At 39.8% G+C, this 18,725-nt stretch overlaps 2 protein-coding genes across 2 annotated transcripts in view; one reads left to right on the top strand and one right to left on the bottom strand.

Annotated features, from left to right (window-relative positions):
- tgfbr2b (transforming growth factor beta receptor 2b) overlaps positions 1-3,716 on the top strand; it is a 39,420-nt gene extending 35,704 nt beyond the window's left edge. The window contains exons 9-10 of the mRNA XM_079504156.1: positions 36-163; positions 896-3,716. Of these exons, the coding sequence (XP_079360282.1) occupies positions 36-163; positions 896-1,156 (389 nt within the window). The 3' untranslated portion in view covers positions 1,157-3,716. The remainder of the gene's footprint in view (positions 1-35; positions 164-895) is intronic.
- A 1,586-nt stretch (positions 3,717-5,302) lies between these two features.
- Positions 5,303-18,476, bottom strand: LOC306925504 (acidic amino acid decarboxylase GADL1-like). The gene is made up of 15 exons (XM_079504361.1): positions 18,058-18,476; positions 17,217-17,395; positions 15,663-15,789; positions 14,573-14,663; positions 13,896-14,002; positions 12,405-12,520; positions 11,054-11,133; positions 10,591-10,645; positions 10,261-10,377; positions 9,864-9,928; positions 9,544-9,625; positions 8,303-8,502; positions 6,833-6,884; positions 6,601-6,690; positions 5,303-5,631 (listed from the first exon to the last, which is right to left on the bottom strand). The coding sequence occupies exons 1-15, from the start codon at positions 18,086-18,088 to the stop codon at positions 5,458-5,460; spliced, it is 1,566 nt and encodes a 521-aa protein (XP_079360487.1). The 5' UTR covers positions 18,089-18,476; the 3' UTR covers positions 5,303-5,457.
- Between the last annotated feature and the right edge of the window lie 249 nt (positions 18,477-18,725).

Genomic DNA, 18,725 nt, shown 5'->3' with positions numbered 1-18,725 from the left:
ATCAGTGCTCTGATCGTTGGCTTTTGTGTTTGCAGAGGTGAAGGATTATGAGCCTCCGTTTGGCTCCAAGGTGCGAGAGCACCCCTGTGTGGAGAGTATGAAGGATAACGTCCTGAGAGACAGAGGGAGACCAGAGATTCAAAACACTTGGCTCAGTCATCAGGTACAGTATAAGACAGGGGTTCTCAACTCGTGGGTCGCGACCCCCGGGGGTCGCCAAATTATTTTGGGGGGTCCCCAAAAAAAAACAATAAAGAAAAAAAATGGCTGGAAAATGGAAATTAACAGTTTACATAGTACACATAGTGCATGCATAAACTTTCCTTAATGATTATATCTGGTTTCATCTGGTATTGTATTGGGGGTGGGGAGGGTGGCGGGGCGGAGCGGGGGTCGTGAGACACGGCCAAAGCATTTCCGGGGGTCCCCCGCCAAAAATGTTGAGAACCCCTGGTATAAGACATACATACATGTAGGATACGCATACTGTATTGTGCCGAATATAAGACGACTCTGATTATAAGACGACACCCCATTTTCAAGACTCATTTGTGGAAAAAGAATTTGATGGAATTGAATGTCAAATACCGGTAGTCTAGTCCCCGATTATAATCCTTTGGAAAAAAACGTAGTCTTATATTCAGGCTGAGATGTGCAGAGAAATACATGCATGCTTCACTGCACATAAATACAGCATATTATACATACACAGTAAAATGTCCAGTGTTGTACTGCACATTGTCCAATTTAGATTGTGAACATACTGTATTATGTGTAGTGTATCTCATGCCAGTGGAAAACCATATCATACAAAATACATAAATACAAAGTTTGCAGTGCTGTCTCTCTCTCGCTACAATCTGTGAACCGAGAATGTTATTCTTCTGCTCTCCAGGGAGTGGCGATGATGTGCGCCACCATCGAAGAGTGCTGGGACCACGACCCAGAGGCCCGCCTCACGGCGCACTGCGTCGCCGAACGCCTCGACGAGGTCGAGTTTAACATCGACAAACTCTCCAGCCGGAGCTCCTCTGCAGAGAAGATTCCGGAGGAGCTGAAGATACCGCTAGAGGAGGAGAACGTGGCAGAGGAGGCGAAGATAACGGAGATACAGGAGATCATACCGGTGGACTGTTCTGTCAGCGATGAGAAGTGAGAGCATATTTAAAGCCAGCTTTATCCTCAAGGACTCTTCAGGATGAATGTCACCGCGGGCACTTATTATAATTTGTTTTACCGTCTGTATTATGGGATTGAAGACAGCTGTGGTGCAGGTGGTTCACAGAGGAATATCACAGGAGCTGAGCTCCTGTATCCAGAACACTTTGAGCCAGGAAGAGTTGTGTCACAGCATCTAAACTTCTCTACGAACCCCTTGTGGGTTTCTCTTTGATGCAACATTTTTTATTCAGGACTCTGGCACCTGACAAAAACATTGTTTCCACTTTCCACACAAACAAAGGCTCATGCACACAGATTGATCTGATAGATCTGCAGAAGTTATTTTTTTTACGCATTCAGATGCATTAGCGCGACTGCAAATGTTTGGTAAATGTCCCCATCCCATACTGGAGAGTAAATGTCTCAGACCTGCCTCATAGATCCTTCAAAATATGCAAACATTGGCCAAAAATATACTTGAAAATATATTTTGGACTAACTACATTTTCATATATTAATTATTATTTTAGCACCTCAAAAATATATTTTCCCCCTATAGTTTCTCTAAAATATCTATATATTTTTGAAACATATTTATTTTCTGTATGGGTCATCTCATGTTAATCTCATGTAGCTGAAAAGCCAAAGAAAGAAACACTCAAATACTGAAAGTAAAGGGAAAGCTTCCAGGACACAATAAAATCCTCCATGTTCATTTATCCATTTTTATACTCTGAGAGTTTAAAACCAAATGGAGTCATATGGGTCCATTTGCTTTCAATGGGCTCTAAAGTAACACGGTGGCTTTTGCAACCCTTGTATGGACAGAGTCAGACTCCTTATGAAAGAGACTGGACAGGGCTGATTTCAAACCAAAGTCATTTAATTTGCACTTTACGGTGAGATACCTTTGCATAACAGATGTTGTTTTGTTGGTATATTCTAATGTGGGTGTGTTTGGATTAATGAGGGGTTTTAGTGCGTGTGGAATGAGCCAAAATGTAAACAGACATATTTTGCCATAACACTAATGATGCTGATCCCAGCAGGAATTCAAATGAATGTATGTGTGTGTGTGTGTGTGTGTGTGTGTGTGTGTGTGTGTGTGTGTGTGTGTGTGTGTGTGTGTGTGTGTGTGTGTGTGTGTGTGTGTGTGTGCGTGCGTGCGTGCATACATGAACAGTACCGTTCAGAATATGTACTGTACAGTATTTGTTTTGTATAATGTTCTTTGTGGATCTTGTGAATGCATGCGTTTGTTTTTACATAGCTAGAGTTTAAACTTGTTTGCCAAATAAGCAAGAACAATGTATATAGACAAGTGTACATAAAAAAGACAAGAGTCAAAAGGGACTGTAATCCTATTTTTTAATGCAAATGGAGAGATATTTTACAGAGAAATAAAACGTTGTGGTTTTGGTTTATATCATCAGCCTGAAAACATGAGCATTGTGCCAAAGATTTCTTTTTTAATCTTGCCATGTATGTACTGTATGTATTATGTAAGATATTGTAAATCTTTTATGAATAAAAATATTTCTGTATTGACACATTTCCCACATATCATTATCTCAAGATTTCTCATCTGATCGTTTGGGCCTTTCCTTTCATAAGGGCCTCTTTCTACTACACAGTAACATTTTACTCTGACACTGTGCACATGTAACCAAATGGACCTGTACATTCCTCACATTCTAACTGGGTACAAATGCAACTCTTTGTACACTCCGAGTTACAAATGGATAATAACACTGAGGACTGTTGCTTACAATATTCCACACACTTTTCCCTTATCGGTCGTCTCTGTGCTCTGCATGTCTCTTCTGCTACGTTGTACGAGGAAGTCCAACGTAGCAGCAATCCCTGTGCTTCTTTTCCACATGTCTATGTGCTGAAGTGTCCCTGAGCAAGACACTTGACCCCTAATAGCTCCTCTGTACTTCTGGGTACTTTTGGGTACAATGTTTGGTATTTTGGGTACTTTGGATACACTTTTAGGCATTTGGGGCATATTACTGGGTAATTTGAGGTATACTTTTGGGAATTTCGGGGTACTTTTGGAAATCCAGTGGTCTGCCCCCAGGAAAAGAATGAACTGATCTCAACTGAGGAAGTAATGTTTTGTATCATTCGTTTTTGTCCCAGGCTCTGAGGATATGTAGCAGGTGTCCTGATTGAAATAGATCTACGATCTGCAGCCAGGATCCATTGAGCGGAATAACCTCATTCAGTCTGAGCTGTGTAGCATGCACTTGTTTATAGTGAAGTGAGTACCAATCTAGACAGAGGTCTGCTCGAGGCTATGTGTGTGTGTGTGTGTGTGTGTGTGGTTGTGTGGTGTAGACATTCCAGTGCAGACCAGAGTTTGTACCAGGAGAATAAAATGACAGGGCTGCTAGGCCAGCGCACTGGCTCTCGTCTGGCAACACTGAACAGCGGCTACTAACTCTTAAGCATACACACATACAATGAATGTACACCCTGCAGTACACAGCAACAGTGTTAGTTTCACTTTTGAAAAGCGTAAATATAGTTGCTGTGTACGGTGTACCCTGTTCTCTCCTTGCTGTGTACGGTGTACCCTGTTCTCTCCTTGCTGTGTACGGTGTACCCTGTTCTCTCCTTGCTGTGTACGGTGTACCCTGTTCTCTCCTTTCTGTGTACGGTGTACCCTGTTCTCTCCTTTCTGTGTACGGTGTACCCTGTTCTCTCCTTTCTGTGTACGGTGTACCCTGTTCTCTCCTTTCTGTGTCTCATGTCCTTTCATCGTACAATTGTGTCAATCGCCGAGAATAACAGCTTTTCAGCTGAATCCTGTTTCAGCTTTCAGTTGATAGTCTGTTTTCGGCAAGTGACACGGGTCGCACCAGAAAGTATGAATTGAAGCTTTTAGTCTGTCTTTCTGTCTGTTCTCGCCCTCTATCTGTGTTTCTCTCTCTCTTTCACCATAATTCCCAATCTGTTGTTCATTTTCCATCTCAAATCCCAAGTTCCCTCCCTTATGGCTGTGTGTCTGCTGGTATATTCCTGGAATCACTGACTCTCCTTAGGGCCAAACATCCTGTGTCCAGAATTAACTTCTGGCCTGCTTTCCACTCTTTTATAGGCCTCACTAGTGGTGGTACTGTTTTGCACATATTCCACTGGCCTGCTGTCACTACCCTCTGCCTCTGAATAGCTACAGTAGGCCTACAATTTAAAATGTTACTAGGCTGATCAATTCAGTATCACTTTTGAATGAGAAAAAACAAATGAAAGAAAACAGTTCAGAGTTTGTTCTTTTCATTATACAAAAATAGACGTTTGCCCATCTTGAACAAATAAAAACAAGAGCATTGATTTTAAAAAATATATAATAATTTGGCAGTGAATTGCACATGAACCCTTATATTGTAAACATTTGTTACCCTGATGTCAAACTTAATAACAATTATAAATGTTTGAAAAGATTCATTCCACAGTAGCAAATCTTGTACTAAAGTGTAGTAAAATCCAAGGCGATGCTCCCTGGGACCGGCACAATAACAAAAGGTAAGAACAATAACACAAACAATTCTTTGGAAAGAAATACTCTTGGCAAACTTGGTCCTAAATACCATATTACCAACACATACATGCGTCTACTTATAATCTGTTGTAAGTCTACTATAGCCTATAATATGTTATTTATGAGAATGAACGCCAAAAGACAAACACAGATGTACAGTAGCTGGTAGACAGTATATGGGACTACTGGTTGGTCAAGAATCCCTTACCGTTTATGAATGGATTTGATTTAGTGTTCAGCCAAAATGAAAAAGAAAATTAATCAAAAGAAAAAAACAAGAGATGTTATTTTAACACGCTCATCCGTTGCAATTTAATTGTCCTTGGTTTCTTAATTTCTTTCTCCAGACCTACACTATCTTCCTTAACATACGGATGAAGACGCTCAAACTTTTTACTCTCAATCCAGATTCTTCCAGGTCACTTTGTAGAAGAAACGGGCAAAGACAAAGGACAGTACACTTAACATTCTAAGAAACAACACGAGAATACAGCTAAATGTAACACCCAATCATTCTTATGCCTCTTATTGGCAACATTATGAGCGTTTCATATATCACGCGTGAACCCTGTCATAAGCTAAGATATGCGTTGGTTTCTATGTTAAATTGATAAATGAGTGCCAATGACACTGCCTTGACAAAGACTGAACGTCAGTGTCATTATTTTGTCCATACATAAGTCCTTCCATGAAGAACAGATGAACATACAGAGAGAAAGGATGACACTGAAACTCCCTGCAACAGTTCATCACAGGTCCTTCCCCAGATGGTGTATCTCATCCAAGAAGAAGTCCAGTTCCTCTTTGTTGACCCGAGGGCTGATAATAATCATTCTGAAGAAATTGGCTTTGTCCCCATGGGGCTGGTAGCCTACCATCATACTGCCCTTCTTCATCATACGTTCTTTTATAGTTGGTGCCACCTAGGGGGGAAGAGGATACATTACAGTGATTAAATATATAATCAACTAAGTAATAGATTCAGGTCAGGTATAATGAATGGCCTGGGATTGAAAATAGTTCAGAATTGGTTTATTCTAAAATGTGAACAAAGCCTCACAGAGACAGCAGTGGACAGCAGTAATAAAATGCTCCCCTTCTTTTTCAAGTTATGATGGTGGCAAGTCTAAACAAGAACCCACATGGATTAAACACAAGCTTTTAGCCAAAGTTAATATATTTACGATATGAAAACCATGCATCTGTGACTTAAACAATGTACACACTTTGGAAGTATGATAAACATGAAACCTCTGCGGTATTAAGTGAGTAGTAAGTCACTTAATATGCTGTTGGCTCACGCTGGTGAAATCAACATCAACAACATCACCTAACAATCACCTATTGAGTGGCCTCTCAGAGCCAAAAGCCAGTTCACGTAGTAGACCCATAGGGGGTGCCACAAGTGCTTCTTACACCAAATTAGGTGCATACTGTATGATCCCGGAAGATATGTGATGATGAACGTCAAACAGATTTTTGCCATGTTTTTGTCTTCCAAATCTTGTGGGAGGAGGCTATTTCTTGCAAGAAATACCATATACATGCAGGTACCATGAGCACAACATCCAATCAACCCAAAATACTAATCACATGTGACGTGTTGAGGAGGCATTTCTGGAGGCCTCACAAAAAGTGCTTTCATTTTTAACAATGGAGCTGCCACAAAGAAAAACGTAGAAACCCTATTCAGCTTCCTCGGGTACTTGTGCCTGCAACCCATGACTTATACAACCCTGGGTAGACAGCCCAGCCTGGTGGAGATATGTGCTCAGTAGAGTCCTCCTTACTATTCTATTATCATAATTTAAAGGAGCATTGAACGCTGGCAGTCTTATGGAAACATCTACCTTACTATGTGTATGTTCAAATATAAGCATTTCTTTACTTACAGTGTGGACCTTTTGCCAGAACTCAGCACTATCTGGCATGCTCCTCAGACTTGGTGGAATGTACCAAAAGCAAACATTTGCATATTCTGGCTATAGGTGAAAAAAAACATTTAAATCATTACTATACATTTTGGTTTTGTTACAAAAGTATAATATAAATGTATTTGAATTTTAGACAATATTACACTGAGAATAGTAAAAAAATAAAATAAACATGCATGTAATATCTTACCTCTATCAATAGGCGGAAGCCCTCTCTTTTATTGATCTCATCTGTAAGATACCTACAAGGTGGGGGAAAAAGAAGAAAAAAAAGGATGATCCTTTGAATAGTATTTAGAGCTAAGGACATCCAATTATGTTACATTGTTTATCTTTTAGAATTGTGGTTACTGCTCAACAATCAGTATATCAAAACTCCACTGTAAAACCCATTTGTACACTTAAATTAATACTTGCTGTGTGGCTATTCTTATTAATACTCAGCGACGTATTGCTGTAAGGATATTTAGATAAACAAAAACAATGAGTTTTCCACCATAAACCACTAGAGTGCAGTGTCTGCCAGACAAGCATTTGATGAATCCAGTGAGAAATCCATCTTCTAGTAATCTAGTGCTTACTGCTTAGTGAGTGAATCAGTGAGGACAGGAATAAAGGTTACTTGAATGAAGAGGAAGAGTATATTGCTGTTATTTATCACTGTTCCCCCTCTATCTACTCATCCCCCTCTCTATGACACCCTGCTGCTTCACATGTAAAGGTGAGCAGTTCAGGGGTCAGGGCACTCCCATCTGAAGGTCAGACAAAATAGCACAACTGTCACATCCTGTAACCAAGTCACTACACCGTGTGCCATAAAAAGTCTAAAAATATGGTGCAACTGATGCCAGAGACTGCATGGTTCATGGTCATTTTGAATTGCCTGTAGCAACCAGGCGTGTTATTCCACAAATCTTGAGCATGCAAGACATTCTCGCCAGCAGCCTGCATAGTTTCATTGTTCCCGAAAAATGTTTTCACTATATCACAAGAATACATTTTGACCATGAGCATCACATTCTCTGTGAGCTACAATGTGTTTGTGTGTTTCATTCAAACAGCAGTTATGTTTTAATGAATTATTCATGTGCATACCTTGTAGTTATTTCATGCACACTTTGCAGCATTTCAGGACACACCAACAGCAAATTACACCAAATGCTGGGGTGAGCGGTTGAGGTAATTTATTTGTGTGGGTGATACAGCCTTTCAATGTTGAAAAGACCAGCACATTACAGAGCAGCTAGTGGCACACAAAGCCAATGGATATTTAAAGGTATGGTATTTTACAATATGTGTACTCTCACACCACTTGTGCACAGTGGTAACAGCTGCTCACTTCTCTTCTATTCTCTTCTCTTCCATATTTTATTCCACACTGGTTCTCAATGGGGTCTAGGGACCCCAGGAGTCCTTAAGGGTCCTCGGTTAAACTATTGAGGAACCAAATGGACCCTTGCGAGTCTGTAGAGAGCGTACAAATGTTAACAAATTGATACTATACACTTTCAGAGTTAAATTATCACTGAGGACTTTACAATATAGATTGGGGTCCCAGAGAGAAAGATCGTATCAAATGTTTTTTTTTTGCCTAATGCATATCAAACTGAGGGGTCATGAGGTTGAGAATTACTGTTTTATTCTGTCCCATCAGACTAACCTGGCCATGGAAAGAGCACTATTCACCCTGTCCTCCAGCCCCGTGGTTCCCAGGGCCTTCCACATCAACCAGAACCTGAAGGCATCTGCCTTACGGCTGCACTGGATGGACTTGTCCCCCGTGTCGTAACTGATGTCATAGAACTTATCTTGCTGGAAGAGGTAGGAGGCAGAGGCAGAGTGGCAACGCCTGAGAAGACCCTGGAGAGGCAGAGGAGCCAAGAGAATGCATATTAAAATATGTGAATTATATGATGTAATCAATGTAACGTATTACATTATTGAAAAGAGAAGGATGAAAAGAATTGGAGAGCTGGGCTCTGCTTATCCAATGAGGTTAGCTTCTTGAAAAGGACTTAATTACAGTGCTTTTCTATTGCATGGCACCGGTGCATTTAGTACTTTGTTTACCACTGTAGATGCTGTAGTACTCCTCCAATGCAGCTGGTTGATATAATGACATCCAACCCTCTGCGTATGAGAGCGCTAAAGAACAATAGTGACTTGTCTCTATTTGATCTACCATATCTAGTGTACAGTCAACAAAGACTGTTTCTGATAACATTGTAGGTGAGAATTAGGCCATGCGGTTGCTCAGTATTGAATAATTTCACATTTACAATAGGTAGTTTAAAAGTCTGTTCTATGCCTATAGGGGAGGGAGTCAATTGTAATGCAATAACGCAATATGATGTAATGACGATTCTCTCTGACCAATCAGTAGTATGGATCTCATGCCATTGACTCAGGAACCCTGTCGGAGGTTATGCCACACAAGTATCAGTGTTACTGTTGAACTTGTTAAACTCACAGTATGTACAGCACCAAGATATAAATTATAATGTAAGAGGATATGGTGCAGTCTGCAGTGCAGATAATGTAGTAGGTGTCCAGCTGTCCACTGCCCTTTGGCTGCCTGTGACACATGATTCTCTGGCTATCCTGCTGACCACACATCTCTGTGTCACCTCACATTCAGCCTGGTATTAGGAGAGTCATTCAGGTCAATCTCCAGCCCATAATGACTGATCTGTCTGATGCAGAGACTTACCACAGGCTGCCTGTCAATATCTAGACTCATATTAAAATACCCTAACACATTCTTTGGCATCTTTAGATTTTTGCCTATAATGACATGCCCAAAATAAGGACACCAGACTGCAGTGAGACAGTGGAAGAGAAGATGCTGTGGCATTTAGTATCAGTAGCAACTGGATCTGATTACAAGGTTGTCTCTCTTACCTCCTGGTCCCTGACCAAGAAAGCGCAGCACTGCAGGCCAGCCATAAGCATCTTATGTGGGTTCCAAGCAACAGAGTTGGCCCTTTAGAGACACAGACACAGCACAATAGTAGGGAAACAAGGGGTTTCACAGTCAGCTTTGCTTAGTCATGAAATGTCTGAACACTGAGGTTTACTTGGCTCATTCATGAATGTAGCAAAAATGCAAGACCAGTATTACAAATTGCCTACATTGTCTTCTGACATTGGTGTGATGTGAGGTGTCAGAAATCAAATATAGTGATGGATTTAAATAACAAGCCTATTACTGTTGTTCTTACCTTTGGATGCCCTTTAGCAAGTGTTTATGTTTCTTAGACATAAGCGCACCTCCTCCCCAACATGCCTGAATGACAAGAAACAGAAACTGTGACTATGCTGACATTATGTATCTGGAAATATAGGTACATATAAGATCTCTGGAATATGACAGACTGAATAAATGCATTATCCCATTCAAACCAGGAAAGATTTTAGATTTCTGCGTTGGATATTCAAAAATAGCAGATATACAAGCTCACAGTGTGTCACTTCGTGCCGTGCTGTGAGCTTGTACATCTGCTATTTTTTTTAAATGTGAGAACTAGGATACTGATTTAGAATGCATTTGTAGAATCGGCCTCAGTTCTTAACAGTTTAAATAAACAAGATTTCACTGTCTAATACAAATCCACTCACGTCCACATGCAGCCATAGGTTGTGTTTGTCACAGATATCAGCGATCTCTTCTAGGGGGTCAAAAGCCCCCAGTACTGTTGTCCCAGAAGTGGCATTGACCATGAAGGGCACTGCACCCTGAAAACACATCCGCAAAACACAGCAAACAAGCACACACATACAAAGGAGGCATTTAGAACACTTTTAATATTTTCTACTTGGCCCAGACGGCTGGTGTAGACATCCGGGCACCTAGGCTGCTAATCCAGCCTGACGCTAATCCTAGTGTGCAAACAAATGTAATCGTATAGTAGTAACTAACTCAGCTCAACCTTTTCTAGTTATACTTACTTCATTTTTAGCAGTCATTATCTTCTCCTCCAGCTGTTCAGGAATCATCTTCCCTCTGCCAAATATGAAATGAAAGCATGCATCAGTGAAAGAATGAATTGAATCAAATTCAAACGATGAATACATTATTGAAGCCAACAACCTGTTTACAAAGACTAGGAGGCTTACAAAATAAAGTAATGGTAAATGGATCACTAGTTCACTAGAGCTATACTGTAGTGAATTTGGACAACTCTGTTTCCATCCAACAAGCCGAAATATCCATATAGGTGAAACTAGTACTAGACAGGCCTCTGTACACACAAGTTGACACAACACAATATGATGTTGGCACACTATATATTAGACCCTTATGGGTCCATTTGGTTTCATCTGTACACTCTCAGAGTTAAATGAATACTGAGGCTTTTACAATGCAGTGACTATTACTATGATTGTGAGATGTGTGTCAGAACCAGCATACCTCTTGTCGGACGGTATCACATAAACATTCTTTGTGCCGATTCCCAGGAAAGCTGCTGCTTTGGCAATAGAGTAATGGCACTGAAAAGAAGGCCAATAGTCATTCAATGAACGGAAATGCTTACATGGTTTAAGTGTATAAAATTCAAGGGTAAGCTACAATTTAGACTTGTTCTTGATATTGTCTACTATAATTCTACATTTGGTCAGACAATAATAGCTAAATATTAAATTATTACAAAAAAATATATAATATCTTAAGGGCTCCCTGACACACTAACCCTACTTGGAACACACAACGTCTACAGCTAATTGGCCAATTAATGGCGACTTTGCATGAGAGGGAAGTTTTTTTTATTTTCATGCTCTTACTTGTAATCTTAGCACATTTTATTTGTATTATCAGAACTAATGTAAGTTGAATACTGACTTTTTTAACACATGTGTATTTGTAATTGTATGTCTACTGTATTGTTTATTCTTATGTGGACCCCAGGAAGACTAGCTGGTTGCTATGGCACCAGCTAATGGGGATCCTTAATAAAAATCAAATCAAATCTCTCCATACCAGGAGGTGGCAGTAAGTCTGTAATAAGGCATAATTTAGCAGAGTCAAGCTGTGTTTCCCATAGAGTTTTGTTTCCCAAGAACACAAAGATTTGCCCTGTTCTGAAGAATGCTCTTGTCATGTTGGAGAGAATGTTCATTGTTCACTCAAGCTCATGAGACCAGAGAACAAATATTTCTAATTTGGCTACTTGAGGTGATCACACACTGCAGCTCACTGTTCTAATCAGTTGTGGCTTTTTTACTCAAATTGTCAGCATATAAAGTGCAAATAAAAACGAATACATACAAATATGCATTAAATGAATTACAAATTGTCATGACTACTGTTAATATTATTTGCTCATTATGCCTATTGTAAATGTCAATCAAGATTACTCAACTATAGTTTAACTACCTGGCACATGAAAAGTCCATCTTCTATAATTGCTACAATAACCACATTTAATCACTTAATAGCCTAGCAGTTTAGTAACGTTTAATTAAGCCTAGCTTGGATTTGATCTATCATTGTTTTGCTCCAAGCTGAATAATGACAAATTGGTTGGCAAATAATAATAGTACAGACTCACAATCAGTCCACACAAAATACAGGTTTTTATTTATGTGGAATTTAGACTTTAAATCCAAACAAAAGTTACCCCCAGAATTGTATACCTGTCTGGTTATTACTATGGTAAAGAGTATGAAAACCTTTTCTACAGGGGTATACATAATAAATCATAATTTATATAAGTGATATGTGTTATATAACACATATCACTTTTCAATGTAGTATATCCTACCTCCTGTGATGTGAACATGGCCAGTCGAGGTATGGCTGAGAGCCCGAGCTCTTTGACATCAGGACAGTGATGGTATCTGGCTACGTTTATGGCATACATATTGGACACGGAGCCACCTACAGAGCACACAGGATTACTGTTAATACAAAGACAGACTGATAGCTTAGTGTGAGAAGATGTGTTATTTCATTGATGCATTTTTATTTCCAAAGTTAGATATTTTAGTTCTAAATGCACACAAATACTGTGTAAAGGTATAGAACAAATACAAAACTGAATTGGTTGGTGAAAATGCCCTAGTTCAATATCTCAAACCTCTCTGAACGCACATAGCTCAGATTAGATTCAATTTGATTATAATATTCCCTCGTCCTGGAGATACATTTTTATTTTATTTTATGTTCAAATACGCAGTTGTCTATCATTTAAATGATGGTGTTTACTTTCATGTTGTAAATCAATCTTCAACACATCTTTCAGTATCCTTGTGAAGGTATATTTCACCAATAGAGTATGATATGATATGGTATGATATTGACCTTTACTGGGCATTGCTGTTCTTTGCTGTCTAACACCAATGACAAGAATTATTCCTTTAGGCCAGGGATTCCCAAACATTGGCGTGTCAGAATTCAGGAGATTTTGGGGTGTGTGGTTTGGGGTAGCCACGCCCCTTCAAGCCACACCCCCAGCATCATCACCCAACATATAGACGGTGCGCCTGGTGAGGGTTTAAACCCCGCAGCTATGTCGAGTCCGCCTACAGGAAATCCGTAAGCTGCGACCATGAGACCCGTTTCTGAATTCATCTATACAAATATATAGGCAAGATTTTGAATTGAAAGTAAAATTACTTTTCTATTAGTCAACATTGCAAAATAAACATTACAATATTTGTTTTGTAATCATTACCAGAGAGGCTAACATAAACTTTAGTAGTGCAGTCACAGATTTGATCAATTAACTGTAATACAGTGCAAGGAATAAGTGCATTCGCCATCTATTTGAAATAAGTCTGATTTCATTATTTTTATATTTTTTGATTGTTAAATTCCATTTTTGTTTGTGTTAAGTTTATGCTTATAACTTAATCTCATTTGGTTCTAAAAATGTGTTTTGATTTCAATTTTTAGATTAATAATTGGCCTATAATTTGTTTAAAGACTAGGTTTAGTATTTAAGTTTACCATAACTTTAAGGTTTTTAGTCTTATTTAGATTTGTTGAGGTTAGGGTTAATTATTCAACCCATGGCTCCACATGGTGAAACTAGCCAGTGGCAGGTTTATGACTGGCCCGTGGCTTCCTGTGGGCTTCCTGTGAGGTTAGGTTTAGAGTTAGAGTTAGGGTTACTTATATTTGGTCTATTTTTTTAAATATGATAAATATGATAACATTTTACTACACCACTACACCACTCACTTCACAATCACTTCACAATCACCTACACTCCAGGATGCTACTATTCGTCCAAGTGTAATGATGCTCTAACCTGGGTTGAAGAGGCCATCTCCTTCTTCCCAGCCAACAAACTCGATCATCTTCTTTAGCACAGCTTCCTCCACCAGGGTAAAAACTGGAGCCACCTCATACGTGTACCTGACAAAACATGTATGCAATGTTACTCTAGCATCCAACATTTGATGAAGATCATTTAACATAGATTAAGAAAGCTTAATAAACTACCTAGTATTTTTGTTGTAATTTGGCTATTGGACCATCTCCAAGCTCACAAGTTGTGAGCTTATTGATCTTCTATTTTCAAAACAAAAAACAAGGGAATATTTAGAAAAATCTTGGTAAATGATGGACGTTTTCCACCCTATTTCCACCTAAAAGGGGAAAAGACTCTCATGACTCCCATCCATCTACATTACAATGACCTGACTACCATTACTTATCAACCCTCCTCCCTGTGTGTTTCTGTTTTATTTGACTTAAATTCAACCAGGCAGACTACTTGCAACTTTGTCCTGCATCCACAAGATTTGTCGTTATGTTGGGATTTACAACTCATCCACAAATGCTGAATCTGTAACACTGCCTCACAAACGTTTTTGACATCTGTCATTTCATGTTTATCTAAAATATTAATTTAAATGATATGGTAAAATAAATGAAAATAATTTAATAAAATGTTTTAGGAAAAACTCCAAAGAAGTGACTCACAAACTGGGTTTCAAGGCCTCTGTGATGAAGCTTCCCACCAGAGAGTAGGGCTCCATGCCTGCATACAGCTGGTTGAAGAAGCGAGGATGGCCTGAGTAGAAGTAACACACAGAGATGGTTACACACAATTAAATACATGCAGCATAATAAAGATGCTGTTCATTTGTTGTGCTGTTTTAGACACGTGTCATGCCTAGAAGAAAGACAAACAAACAGTGTTGTACAGTGTCATAATATACTGTAGTAACAATAAATTGAAATTGCTGGCTCTCCTTTGACACACATTTATTTATTCATTTTTTAAATAGGTAGAGGGTATTTTTGAGCCATTAGGTTTAGAAAGCAAAACCGTGACCGAAAACAATTGTTATGGCAGAAGTATGTGAATAAAACCACAAACATCACAGACTTTGCGTTCTTGCACCCTCTTCTCCAGCATTTCACCATCTATTTATGGTTATGACCCACATTATTTGTCATTGGAGACTAGCAGGGAGTTGTGTCTGCTGGCGCACTCTGAGGTTATTCTTGGACTTGGGGGATAAGGGTAATTGTGGCAGGCTGGGGTTCAGAAGGTCACTGCTGAAAACTATAGGGATGTCCTGATCACGTTTTTTTGCTCCCGATCTGATTCCGATCATTTGATTTTGAGTATCTGCCGATACCGATTTTTCCCGATCCGATATTTATATTTTTATAGGACACTTATGTCATATCACAATAGTACAATATCCAAAATCAATATCCAATATCCAGTCTAATATCATGATATGGATATAATAATGATACTATAGGGATGTCCCGATCACGTTTTTTAGCTCCCGGTCTGATTCCGATCATTTGAAAATGACGTGATCGGCCCCAATTTCCGACGTGATCGGATCGGGGCAACCCTACGGAAACCTTTCCCTGACATTGTTCTGCATCATACTTCCAACTCTGTGTCTTGCAATACACGCTAGATGTTTTTTTTTTTTTTTCAATCTTGTCTCTAGTGCATTTTTCACGTGAGTGACAGGTCTGGAATGTCCCTGCACTTTATCTGCAGATAACTTCCTTGTGTGAATGCTATTTCCTCATTAACTCCTACCGGTCTTGACACTGTATCTAATGGCATCTCTGCAGCGCTGTAGGATCTGTGATTGTGCCTCGCCTCCTTCCCTCAGCTCCAAGTCCAACAGCTCCTTCAGCTGCTCAGGGTCACGCCACTCACACACCTGACCATGATGGAAAACAAGAACATTATTTACCAAATGACTGTAGCCGACTAGCCTTACAATGTACAGTATTCATCTAAAATGTAACCAAATTGACCCTTACATATGCACAATCTCAAATAGTTGACAAATGGATACATTGAAAATAATTGAAAATAATACGGGTGGGTGGGTTCAAATTATATCCATTGTGGAGTCTTGCTCAAGTCCCGCTGGTGAGGTGAGTTTTCCCACAGCGGGAGCCAACGTGAGGAGCCTAGAGTCCAGCACCTCGGACAGCCCCATTGGCTAGGGCAACGAGTTGAGGGGAGGTATGTGCCACTCTTGATTCTCAATGAATTGAGCTGGCCAATCTGAAGACAGCTGTGATGAGTTTACAAAATGTGCTCACTCTTCCTCACTCACACTGCTGAGTCTCCCTGGGTGAAACACCAACTGGTGGTAAGAAATACACTCCACTCATTTCTCAGTGTTATAATGTTGTGTTGTATTTCAAATGTCATGTTCTTTTCTCTCGTATTTGTAGGCAACACGTATGAGTGTTGAAACCTGCATGTTTACCTTCAAAGTGTTCTCTCAAGAACAGATTCCGAGCGAACAGCAGGAGGTGCTGTTTTTCCTTTTTTTGCCAAAGGGTTCCCATTTTGCCTTCAAACCTGTACTTACCCCCGACTTGGGAAGACTTTACATTTGCTTTGCATGATATGCAGGCAACCCCCTCCCTGAACATTGTTAATTTCCTTTAATAAACGGTGATTTAGCCTTGAACTGGCTCTGTCTTCTGTGCTGGGTTTGGGTCATAGACACCAGTCAAGCCACACCATGTATTGGTACGTACACCGCCTCTGCACTATTCCTTTAACTGCTACTCTTTTATTACTGCCATACCTATACTATACCACTACCATTACTACCACCATTGTTATTGCAGGATTACAACCGCAATGAAACCTTGTAGTTTTGGAATGCCAACAGATATTTGGAATGTCGGCAGTAGATCTATCACTCCAACTGACCAGTGTCCAAGTGTGTATGTCTGTGCCTTTGACCTCTCCCTCTATACTGGGAAACCCGATCCATGGGCTGGCACCAACCTAATCCCCAGGGTTCAAAGACATGACTCCCACACAGGAAGGGGCCCATCTTAACCACTAGCCTAAAGGGAAATCCCTTATGAAATGTATGGAAAATAAAATAAATAATAACATATAATGAAAACTAATTATTCCACATTTTTGTAAAGTGGACTTGTTGGGGTGTGGTGTGTGGGAACCCAGGCCCTTAGGCATAGATGTGTCAATATTGTAATATAATTATCTATATGCCACACACATGTCATTATAGAATCAAATAGTTCCCAGTATGCTCAGTAAAATAAACTTTTACAAAAATGAAAATGATTACGTTAAAAAAATAAATAGGCCTACCTTTTCTTTTACATCAGTTGCCTTCTTCACTGCATCCTCAATGATGATGTCCATAGCTTTGTGGATAAAGCTCTCTTCAGTAAACTGGTCAATGGATGGGCCATTATGTACAACCCCTGCACCTGTCAGGACTGGAGCACACTTTACCTGCAGCCCAGGTCCCTTACTCGGATTCTTTTCTACAAGAGTAAGACATGTAGAATTGAGTGTTCTTCACTCATGTTGATGATATCTAACACAGGTCGTTAATAATGTGACTGCACTAGCTATAATAGGCCTACATTATATTATTACATAAACAAGATCAGCTGATTTAAAAGTAAACGAATTATTAATTATTGGGGTGTCTTCATTTAATATGCTAAATGCTGCCAGTACGGTATGCAACGAAGGAGCTGTGCATGATTAATAGTCTCTACTCTACTACTCATATCGTTATGGTCAGGAAGAAAACCCACACAGAGGGGTTCTTTATTGTGCATGGCGGAGTGCGCAGCTGCAGTATCCGCTTTCACTTTATGGGCATCTGCAAGTTGCAAAGTAAATTACATGAAAAATTAAAGCCTAGGCATATTGTGCATATTGTGCATGCATATTGTGCCTCAGATTCGTTTAATTAAATAGCCATAGGCTATTGATACATAGATTAGTAGCTATAGCTCTTGTCCATATAGTCAATTTGCATGGACCAGAGTTTAGTAGAGGTTAGTAGCCATGCACTCAGTTCCGCTTTGACTGGTGGCAGTTAGTTAAATTCAAACCACAAAATATCCACTGAATAGCCTACCATCCTACCTGCCATTGTGTAGGCCTAGGCTATCATAGACTATTTTACACTTACCAGTTATGTGTCCGTCATTCGTCGGTGCCATTGCTGATCGGTGTAACGTGTCCGTTGATCCGTACAGGTGTAATTAATCTCACTATTCAGGCTCGATCGGTGACAGTTTGAGGATGCGACTAGATGAGTTCAAGTTCTTGAATAGATGAGGACACTTGTGGATTTCACCAGTAGTTAGTACGCCCCTCTGCGCTTTTGACACCTGCGTAAAGCGCGTCATGGAAGATTTTGTTCTTTTGGAAAGACACCATGAGGAAGCAGGAGGACTGTTATATTATGAGTCATTTGGGACAAGACGTCGCTTGTTGTAAATATGGCCCACGTATCATAATGTAGGCCTAGCCTATAGGCTATATATCCTGCTAACTTTAAAATGCTGCATGTGTAGCCCAATATCTATTTCGGACACCAATATGCTGCCTGCTTCATCTGGTGATCCCATTCAAACTGCAGCAGTTCACTTTATACAGTGTATGCTGCACGTAGCGGGGCAGATAGCGGAAATAATCGTTCACTTGCGGATACAAGCACCAAAATTGGTACACATACTCCTTAGGGATTGCTCTTTTGATAAAACCATTGTGCCAAATCAAATTTCAATATGGCGGCCATTTTTCAAGATGGCCGCCATTGAAAATACAGTAATATTGCATTTCGCAATAAAATCC

This window comes from Electrona antarctica, assembly GCF_951216825.1.
Source record: "Electrona antarctica genome assembly, chromosome: 6".
In the NCBI taxonomy this organism is placed as follows: Eukaryota; Metazoa; Chordata; class Actinopteri; order Myctophiformes; family Myctophidae; genus Electrona; species Electrona antarctica.
The sequence above is the reverse complement of the archived record's forward strand: the minus strand, read 5'-3'. Positions and strand labels throughout refer to the sequence as shown.

What these genes read in the sequence shown, in the direction of transcription:
- LOC306925504 (XM_079504361.1), bottom strand. Translation starts at nt 18,088, where the DNA reads ATGGCACCGACGAATGACGGACACATAACTG. An exon ending in GAGGCCTTGAAACCCAGTTT is followed by an intron (nt 14,003 to 14,572) that starts GTGAGTCACTTC and finishes ATGTTTTGTCAG; the next exon opens with GTACACGTATGAGGTGGCTC. An exon ending in TCTGGCAAAAGGTCCACACT is followed by an intron (nt 5,632 to 6,600) that starts GTAAGTAAAGAA and finishes CTTCCCCCCTAG; the next exon opens with GTGGCACCAACTATAAAAGA.